This window comes from Austrofundulus limnaeus, unplaced genomic scaffold (genome assembly GCF_001266775.1).
Source record: "Austrofundulus limnaeus strain Quisiro unplaced genomic scaffold, Austrofundulus_limnaeus-1.0 Scaffold130, whole genome shotgun sequence".
NCBI classification, from domain to species: domain Eukaryota; kingdom Metazoa; phylum Chordata; class Actinopteri; order Cyprinodontiformes; family Rivulidae; genus Austrofundulus; species Austrofundulus limnaeus.
This window is the reverse complement of record NW_013952532.1, coordinates 1,251,858-1,262,607: the sequence shown is the minus strand read 5'-3', so window position 1 is coordinate 1,262,607 and position 10,750 is coordinate 1,251,858. Positions and strand designations below refer to the sequence as shown.

Genomic DNA, 10,750 nt, shown 5'->3' with positions numbered 1-10,750 from the left:
GAATACATTTGTTACCACAAATCTTGACTGTCTTCATGTTTTAGATGGGAGACAGACTCTGATTACTGTGCTACTGTGAAAAAGACCCCACCATACGACAAAGGCACAAGACTGGTGGACTTCATGGATATGGTCATATTGGACTTCTTGATGAGTATGTTAATTATAAGCATGTTACAACTGAGGGCATTTGCCTTTATGAGTGTACTTTCTGGTAAAAATTGAGTTGTGTTGTCATCTGGACACAAGTTTAAATAGTTTGACRAAATAGAAAAAAATGGGTTTGCGTTGTTCAAAATTTCCTTTAGAACATAGAAAAACTGGTAACATTTTATTTGAAGGTGTATGCATAAGACTGTCATAATGCTGTCATAAAAATGATATAACACCTGTCATGAACGCAAATGAGTCCTCATGAATGTTTATGACTGTTGTCATTAAGTATCATTTGGGAAATTATGACACTTTTAATGCAAAGTTGACATTGTTTAAAATGTCTTTGTTATGACAACTTGACATTAACTAAGATAAAAAAAAAGTCTTGACAAGTTAAAGTATTTGTAAGCGTTTGTCAGTGTAATGACGCTTAATGACATCTTTATAACTAGTCCAACTTGTTCCACTTTACTTGTGGTAAGGGAAAATATTAATGAAATATTTGGACTCATGACAGCCAAAGTTAAGACTAACAACAAATGACAGTGTAATAAAATTTTAAAGTTGATACTCAATAGCTTTTATAACAGGTTATGATTTCTTGGTTAATGTCAAGTTGTCATAACAAAGACATTTTAAACAATGTCAACTTTGCATTAAAATAGTCTTAATATACCTAATGACACTTAATGACAACAGTCAAAGATTTACGAGGACTCATTTAAGTTCATGACAGGTGTTATGTCATATTTATGACAGTGTCATGACAGTCTTATGCACACCCCTTCAAATAAAGTGATACAGAAAAACTGCAAAATTCAAATGATTTTATACTAATCTGCATCTGCCCTCTTTTTTTGTGTGGTTTAAGCAGTTGTAAAACTTTGCAGAAAGATATGTAACAAATACCAGCAGATTGGCAAAGCTCAAAAACATGTTTTTGTATATTTTTGCGTCCTAATCTCTCACCCTCATATTAATTCATTGCCTGTTTGATCATACGTGTTCTCTGGCATCCTTATTTCACCCTCTGGACGCCTGCTTTATGGTCTGCGAGTTTGAGCTTCTCTTTTTGATTTATTTAGTAAGCCTAAATTTAGAGCAGCGGTTCCCAACCCTGGTCCTGCAAGAACACTGTCCTGCATTCTTCAGAGTGTCCAGAAGCTTGTTAATCACTCATAAGACAAATCAGGTGTGTCGAAGCACCATGCAGGCTGGAAACCTCTGCTTTAGAGAAACAACAAACGAGGAGGAAAATGCTCGTTCTATGCTCAGCTGTAAGTTTCATAAAGTAAGGAAAAGAACAAAAAAAAAAAAGGCAAAGGAGGTGTTGTCAGACCCCCGACAGAAAAGAACTGCACGCATCACCGTGGTGAGGCGCTACCTTGGTTTCGCACACAACTTGCACGCGTTCATGTGTTCAGGTAAGAAAATCAATGAAGTCATTTAATTTATATTGTATGTGCCATGTTAAAGTACTTTCCTTAGAGTTGTTTACTCCATGGCTGTCTTAACTTAAAAAGATGCTTCCATTATTTACATTTACATGTTTTTAATTCTATTTACAGGTTAGACATCGTTAGTGTTGGACAAACTTTTCACAAGTTGGCACAATTTGTTTAAAATATTGTAGTGTGACAGGGCCTTTTATATTTTAAATTAATTAATAGTCTTCATATTTTGAAAACAGAATTTTATATAACGTATATACAGTCTGTTTCACAAAGACCACAGTCTATAAGGTGCACTTACTGAATGGATATGAAGAACACCTTTTTCATTTGCTTGCTTTGTTTTTCACAGTATTGTCATTCCACTGTTTACTTTCGGTGTATTTTTTTTTCAGGGCAACAACTGTGTCTCATTGAGGAGCAGATCCTGGAGCAGCTGGTCGAGCAAGTAAGGGTGAACTCAGAAAGCTTCATATCCGATTTGGTGAAGACATCAAACAAGCTCAAGACAGAACCACAAGAAGTGCATGACTTCTCAGTATATGCTTTGAGGGCATGGAAACTGAAAATACATTCAAAAMATGTAAAGCACCATTTTGAAGACAAACTGATATCAATCCAAAAAAGAAAAAAGGGACAACAAAAAAGGGGGTTTGTTCTGGAGTTGAGAGAAAGGTTGATGGAAATGCCAGGCTTTTATGGCTGCTTTTTAGTCACGTATTCAAGTACACTGAATTATTTATGTCGAAGACAATGCCATGCAAGAGAAAATATATGGTGTACTTTGATTTCATGATGCAAGTATCAGGTACTGCTTCCTGCAATRAAGTTCACAATATTACTTTTAAAAGGAACACTATTTCAGTAAGTTTTATCTTTCCAGATTAGTGCAATAATGACTACTTTATTAGAATTTTAAAGGTTGCTTGGAAAGGTCAGTTCTCAAATGTGTTTAGGACATGTTGTCTTCAAGCAGTGTACTTGTRTCATTTTTAAACATCAACATCTGAACATGAATTAGTTTAGCTTTTAGTATTTTTGTAGTGTTAAGATAGTGTTTTTTTTCTTTCACCTATAAAACCTAATTGTTAATACTGACAATTGAAAAACAAAATTTCTGGTTGTCTTTCCCACGCAGGTGAAGGAGTCAGTAAAAAAATGTTGCCTATCATGCAAAAACGTTTGGAATACATTCTTTCCCTCTACGACACCATTTGCATAAACTAYAGGAAAATGACTGAGCAGGAGCTGACATTAAAGAAAAAGGTTTGCTGGCATCAGTGTGAAAATTAAGCCACAAATAATCGTTTTATAGTTGTGCTTTTTATTTATGCGCATAACTTTTAAGCAGTGCAGCTGTTTGATCAAATCTCAGATATGACTTGTTTCACTGCAGYAGATGCACTTGTGTTTGTGTTCTATAATTAGATGCTAGAGTTGTGGGATTATTTTATTTACATGTTAAAGCAAGCAGAAAGCTGTGTGTRCCACAGTCTTCCTTCAATGATTATTGCATTGGACACAATGGTTTCARTTTTGACCTTGGACTTTAAAAATATCATCCTTGAGGCTACATCTGGATTTTTCCTTGACCCGAGTCAGAATGCCCAAGAAAAGGTCTCCAAGCTATGTTACATGTGTGCGCAGAGTCTCAGTACAAAGCTGGAAGAACTTCACAAGAGCAGTCAGAACATACGATGTGAGGCAGTATGAAAAATTTTAAATGTTAAAGGAATTATAGGAAAAATAAAACAATAAAAAAATTGTAAAATTAGTCCATACACACGATGGCATCTAATTTCAGAAACTCTGTTTTTTTTTTCTTTAGAACGTCCACTGGATTTAGCCATTTTGACAACAGACGTTATAAAGATTACGGCTCCTAAGGAGTTGTGGCAACTAAAAGCTGCATTTGTGGCATGGTTGGAAGAGTGCAGCTATAAGCCAGTGAGGTAACTTGTTAGATTGTTTCGTTTTATGTTTAATGGCAAGAATAAGATTATTTTGGACATAGCAGTATTGATCTTGTGTGTCACATATTGCTGTTGTTTTGTTGAGAACAAAAACATTTGATACAAACCTATAAAGCATGCATACACATAAATACTGTAGGTAACATGCTTAATTTTATGTTGCTCTGTAGATGTACAGTATTGTAAGATAAAAAGTTTTGGTTTTTACACCATGAGTTATTGGTGTTCTCTCTTACTGTCATGTTAAATGTTGCCTCGGTAGAAATACAAATGTCTTTATATTAATTTTACTCTACGGTAATCTGCAGCTTTGTCTCTGTTGTCAGGTTATGGTTTCACAAGCACAGAAGAACATTGCCAAGTGGAAGGAGCAAACCCACAATTTGAGAAATATTATACCTACCAATGATACAGTTCTGGAGGAGACTTCAGGAGTCCTGGATAATTTCAGTCTTCAGGTTAAAGTGATGGCAATGCTAACTAGCAATACACTAAAAGAAAATCACTGGAAAGCTATTTTCCAAGGTATGAGGTGTTGCTAATACTGTATTTTTATGCAAGCATATTGTGATGGTCCCTGGCATATCTAATTTGATAGTATTTTTTTCTGCAGCTTAATGTTTGTTGCCAACTCGTCAAGCTCTTATGCAGAGTATTATTTATAGTAATTTGTATTGCTAAAGACACCCCAAACACCAGAGACAAGTTTATTAACTTTGCAAACAAAAACAAAACAAAAAAAWTATAATTTTCGTTTCTAATTTAAATAAAATTGCTTCTGTTTTACAGGGTTGGGCCTGTTGTATGTGTCTGGGAAGACATTAACTGCGGTTGAAGTCATGTCTCAGCTATCTGAAAATCACCAAAAATGAATCAACAAGGTGAGCGGGAAGCACAGATTTTATATTCAGAACAAGCTGGGACTGTGGAAACAATGAAACAAATACTTTGTTGAAATCTTCCCTTGTGGAAACAGACTCAGTAGTCACATTGCATGAAAGACTTGAATTGCTTTTTTAAATCATGTCAGATATGCAGGGATGCACAGAGTGGAATGCAGAGCAGAGCTTTCAAAAGCTTTCTCTGGGATGGAAGGACAGATTCTTTCAGATGAATGAATTGATTCTTCCTGTTTGGGTGGATTATTAAAGGAAAACAAACCCAGAGAAGGCATCCTTTCAAATATTCAAACAGCTAGTCCATGCTCCTGTAATGATACTAGATTCATCATTATCGGTGAGACCAAATAGAATTAAATATTTTATTAATATAGATGTAGCCATTAATGTCACTGTTATGACTTTGGCTCCTCTGATTGTGGAAAGTAACAGCAATCTTTTGCCTAAAAGTTGTTTAAATTTCATTTATGGTTTTATTTACTTCTTAGAAGCACTCTTTGCTGAAATAGATGATCTGACAACTCTATCCATCATGCTGAAGTCCCCAATCAGTGCTGAATTCAGGCTGCAGCTGGATGATTGGGTTCTGACACTGCAAGAGCTGGGTAAAGAATAAATTAAACAAATACTGTATCATAATATATTCAGTATTTGTTTTGAAGTTATGACCTTTTATGATCAAGAAGATAATCTGGTACATCCAATAATCATCACTAGTTGAACGTTTATACAAAAACAACTGTTTCACTGAGGGTATTTGAATATTTTGAGTTCAACTGATTGTTCCTTTTTTGTAATTGTTGCTGAAGTGTTTTCAACCAGCTGATGAGACTTTTAAGGAACTGATGAGCTCAGTATCTGCAGACCGTCATGTCCTGAATTTTGTGTTCTCTGAAACAAATGACAGATTTCATGGGAGAGGACTTTGCCAGATTCTTAGGGATGGTTTGTCTACAATGCAAGATGGAGGATCCCCTTTGTACTTTCCAAGACCAGTTTTCAAGACTCTGGTTCTTGAGTGAGAGGGAGGTTATGCAACTACTTTCTTACCATCCATTGCCTTTTACTCTGCACAACATTTTATGCAAATGTTCAAAGGAGTATACAGGCTTGAAGTGGACTTTGAAACACCAAGTGGTAAAAGCAACATGTTGAGCTGTAAACCTTCATCTGAAAACCACAAACAAATGAAGGAACTTGGGTTTTTTGGCAGCCTCCAGGAACACATTTCTTTTCAACCTCCCTTGGAACCAAATCTTGACACCCTGAGTTGGTTATGCATCCTTGAGAAACCGTTGAAGTTGACCATGAAAGAGTTGACGAAACAATGGGCCTCATGCAAGAACATGTTCGTATTCTTATCCTAAATTTCTCTTACTTTTGTTCGTACGAGGGGTTYGTGCGAACATGTCACGTCAGATTCAACAAACTCTTTTGTCTTCAGGAAAAGTTTGTAAATGAGCTGCGTAAATTCCACCTGTTCATATCCAGCTGCTCGTGCACGCGAGAGGAGATTAGCATAATTACCACCCCAAAAACACCATATAAGGCTACGTTTCCTGCCTCAAGATACAAGGAAGTGTCCATTCATGAAAAATGGCAGCGAAAACTAAAAAGAAGAACTTTACGAGTTCAGAGATTGAAGTCCGTCTGTCAGAGATCCAGAAAAGAAAATCTGTCATTTTTAGCAGGTCAGCTGTGGAATAAAATGAGCTGCTAATAGCATAAACAACGGTGTTAAATCATTTTCATTTATTCAGAAGACACAGCGCTGCGCACCATACAGCCCGTTCGCAGGTGGTCTCAGTTGCGGTTCTGAAATAAGCTTTTTAAAATGTTTTCAAAATATGTCTGGGACTTTGGAGAAAACCCAGGACTCGCTAGAGGGATTGTGTACCCCCTCTGGTCCGAGAACGTCTCGGTGTCCCCCAGGACGAGCTGGAAGGTGTCGCTGGGAGAGCGGGGTCTCCTGCTGCCCCCATGACCCGATCCCGGATAAGCGGCAGAAAACGGACGGACGGACAATTTATATTGTTTTTAGTCTAAATTATTACATTTAAAATTATAACTCATTCAAGCAGAATAGCCTATTGTCAAGATAATTATGGAGTGTAATTTATTTTCAACACAAAATATCTTCAAACTAACGAAATATAAAGTTATTAATGAAGAAAATCCATCTGGATAACAGCAGACTGACTGCTCGTGAAACATATGACTGGTCTGGACCACGTGAATTTTGTTCGTATCTGAAGAAAATCTTAGAATACGAAAACATTGGTGAATGCCACAAATTCTCCTAAATCACTCGTACACACAACTTAAGAACAAATCTGTGCGTACTAACGGTTCTTGCATGAGGCCCAATATGCACTGCTACGGAACCACAGTGAATCATCCAGACATGATTTAACACGTGACAACGCAGACAGAGATGCATACCCAAGCAGTGCTGACATGAAATCCACAAGTTGTGTTAGATCTGCTTTCAGATTATCCACTTCAGTGTCTACTGGTGATTGAGGAGGCAGTTTGGTACAATGTTGTTGTTCAGGCTTTTCAAGAAAGGAGCCTTGTAAAGGTGAGCAAGATTGAGATGCAGCTCTATGAAATTGACAATTCTTGGTAAAACAATGGAGTCTTAAAGTGACACTTTGGTTTCCAAGCATACAATGATGTGTTTGTGCACTTTAGTTCAACTTACAATGAATCACACACAGCAGCTATCATTACTCATGAAGGTACCATGTGTGCTGCAGAAATATTTTGAGTGTCAGAGCTTTCTAAAATATCATATATGTACAGAAGATCAAAGTATTCAAGACACAGGAAATTCATTGTGCTATGTGGATGTTTTAGGGCACCAATTCCAGTATGGCTTTGAGTATTATGGATCAGAAGACTTGGTGATGGTACATACTCCTTCCACAGACAGGGCAGTACAGGGGTTAGTCCTTGACCTGACAAGATACAGGTCTGGTTTTGCGAGTGGACCATCCTTGTCTGGAAAAACACACACTGTAGTCCAGTTGGGAAAAGCTCTAGGACAATTGTATGTTGTTCAGAGGATGTTGCTGGGTACTCTTCAGACAGGAGCGTGGTTCTTGCTGGAATCTGTGAACTTACTCAGACAAGATGTCCTGTCTTCACTGAAGCTGCTTTTAGATGACATACACCAGTTCTTCGGGTCTCAGAGAGTTAAAAGTCAAAAGCTGAATGATGAATAAAAAAAAAAAACAAACAAAATGAAGAGCCTATTGGTTGCAGAAACATTTCTGATCCAGAACATAAAATGATATTTTTGGGGAAAAAATCTTTCCCATTTTAAGTTATGGATGTATTATCATCTCATCAAAGGGGTATGCTCCCAAGATTCCAGAAAGTCTGTGATTTGCAACCAGACCTGATGCTTTGACACACCCAGATTATAGGATTATTGCTGAAGTAACATTAACTTCCGTTGGTTTCTCTGATTCCACGTGTTTGAGTTATCGTCTGGTGTCCTTGATCAGCTTGACTAAAGATTCCAACTGTCTGGCTCATGTATTCACAAATAATCAAAGCTGCTTTCTTGTCATCTTTCGAAATATCATTTCTGCCTCTGAAATGTACTTAAAACGTGCTGCAAGTCAAGTAGAAATTTCAAACGAGACTAATGTTTCAGCAAATGAATGCAATGAGGTTTTGCCTTCACAAAATGTGCCTGCCAAACTTTTTGAGAAGGATAAAAAGAAAACTGCAAAGCATCCAAAGTTATGCATTTCACATTTGTCAAACAGTCTTTAATGAAGGAAATAGCCATCGTCAAAACAGTCCTTTCTGTTTTGACATTTGAACACAACGAAGCGTTACAGTTCTACATGATTTTCAAGGTTACCTTTCCCATTTTGTGCCAGTTTCCCTTTTTTCAAAAATATATTGAAGAAAAAGAAAAGAATCAATTTCAGGATGAAATCACAGAAGAACAAATAAACTTCTACGCTGACATGGAAATAATTAGCAAAACCCTCTCGCTCTACCAGGCCCTGAAGGTCTCACCAGCAGTCATCCTCATAGGTCCCTCGGGTAGTGGAAAATCAGTTTGTTACAAAGCGCTGGCTGGGGCACTCAACAGACTGGCTACCAGTAAAAACAAGACTTCATCTGTAAATGAGATTGTGATCAAAAGTGATACTTCACATGCCAATCCACCATCGCCAGCATCAAGCTGGTGCTCTGTACAAAGTCTAGTTCTATTTCCTAATTCTATGACCCATGATGAACTGTTTGGCTGCTTCTGTGAAAAGAAAGGATGGAAAATGGAGCTGTTTTAAAAATGCTGAGAGACTTGGGATGTCAACGCACATGTTTGGAAACAGACAATATTAGGGGTAAAACTGAACAGGCATTGATAATGAAGTGGTTGGTAACGGATGGAGAGCCAAGGAGTGTTTATAAAATTGTTCCCGCTGTAGAGAAAATTTAAAAAATGTTCTCATAGTTCAATTGTTCTCAATTCAAACATTTCTACATTTTAATTACCTCTTATTTGAGCCTTTGGTTAAAAAGCTCTAAAATGTCTTTATACAGTTTAAGATATACAGGCATATTCTGACCCTAATGTTGGAGGCAAACCAGCCAGTGTTGCTTGCAGGTGAACCAGGTTCTGGAAAAACCACAGTGTGCAATACTTTATTAAGTATGAAGAAGCTACACATCAGTCTACCAGCTAGTCCCCTCCTGAGCGCCAGAGATTGGCACGTTATATTAAACAGCATCTGTTTCCAGAAGAACCAGAAAAAAGTAGGTTCTCTAACAAAACAGCCAGGCCTGCTTATGTTTGTGAATGATTTGCATGAAGCCCCCTGTGGTAAGTCAAACATTTCTGATGATTTGTTTATACATGAAATTGAAGCCTTTTTTTGCATGAAATGAAGTCTTTTAAGATTTGTATATCTTTTCTGTCACTATTGTTGAAAGATATCTTTGGAAAAGTTTCAACGGCCCTGGAGACGCTACGTCAAAGCATTTCAAAGGGAGAGATTCTGACATTTGACACCTACTTCTTCAAGTTACTGAGTTCTCAAACTGTCAGCTATTTGGCTACAAGCTGTAGCTCTGCACTGGGTGATCCGTGCAGAGATGTTATATCTTTACAGCTCTCACATCGGTTCTCCATCTTTATCCTCCCTAGCCTATCTCTAGAGGTCATATTGTCTATCCCAGGGGTGTCAAACTCCAGTCCTCGAGGGCCGCTATCCTGCATGTTTTAGAGGTTTTCTTGCTCCAACACACCTGATTTTGATCGCTGGGTGATTAACAGGCTTCTGCCCAATTTGAAGAGTTAAATCAATCACTGAATCAGGTGTGTTGGAGCTGGAAAACCTCTAAAACATGCAGGATAGCGGCCCTCGAGGACTGGAGTTTGACACCCCTGGTCTATCCACTCCCCACGGAGGAAAATGTGGCTCAACGATATGCCACTAAACCACAGCAGTGAGAAAATGTCAAACTGTATTATTACTGCAACTAAAAGTCTGTTTGATGCTGTGTGCGTCCAGTTGCAGCCCATTGCAGAGAGACCCCACCTGATCTTATCTCATCATGACATTCAGAAGGTGTTTTCAGGGATGTGCCTGTGGCATCATAACAGCTCAAACACAATGTTCACACAGACAAACAAAAACATACCATCACCATCTTTACTAGCCCAGTCAGATTTGACAGCATTGTACCTTAAAATAGTACACCTTTGGATGCATGAGTGCATGCGCACTTTCAATGATAGGCTCTGTTCTGAAGATGAAAGGAAGTATTTCATGTCACTTTTAGTCAGAACAGCTGCAGCTCACTATGGATGTAATTTGGTTGATGAAAACCATCCAGGCAGTTTAGAAGTTGAAAATACTACCTCATTATTGTGGAAGTTGAATGCACTTTAGAAGACCAGCATGTTGATACTGCACAACTACATCAACAAGCAAGAATGGCAGGTCAATTGAATCCTAAAATGGTCATGCTCAGACTGAATCTAAGGTGTGAATTGAGTTTAGGTTAGTTTTAGGGTCAGGTAAGTAGGTACCTGTGAAGTTAGCCTTAGGGTTTGTGGTCAGGGTTATGCTGTGTTCACACCGAACGTGATTTCAGCTTCAAAATCACATCCAGCGCTTCAAGTTGGTCGCTTGTGCACTTTGAGATCAGATGCAGGTCAGCTCTTGAAGCACTCACACAGAAAGAGCCTCCCCGCCCCTCCCTCCTCTGTCGGGCTCTGTTTAATGTCGGACGAGGAAGT

General features: G+C 38.0%; 1 protein-coding gene across 1 annotated transcript in view; it reads left to right on the top strand.

Moving 5' to 3' along the window:
• LOC106522471 (extracellular serine/threonine protein kinase FAM20C) overlaps window positions 1-10,750 on the top strand; it is a 36,521-nt gene that overhangs the window by 10,862 nt on the left and 14,909 nt on the right. The window contains exon 7 of the mRNA XM_014015491.1: window positions 45-154. Coding sequence (XP_013870945.1) covers window positions 45-154 — 110 coding nt within the window. The remainder of the gene's footprint in view (window positions 1-44; window positions 155-10,750) is intronic.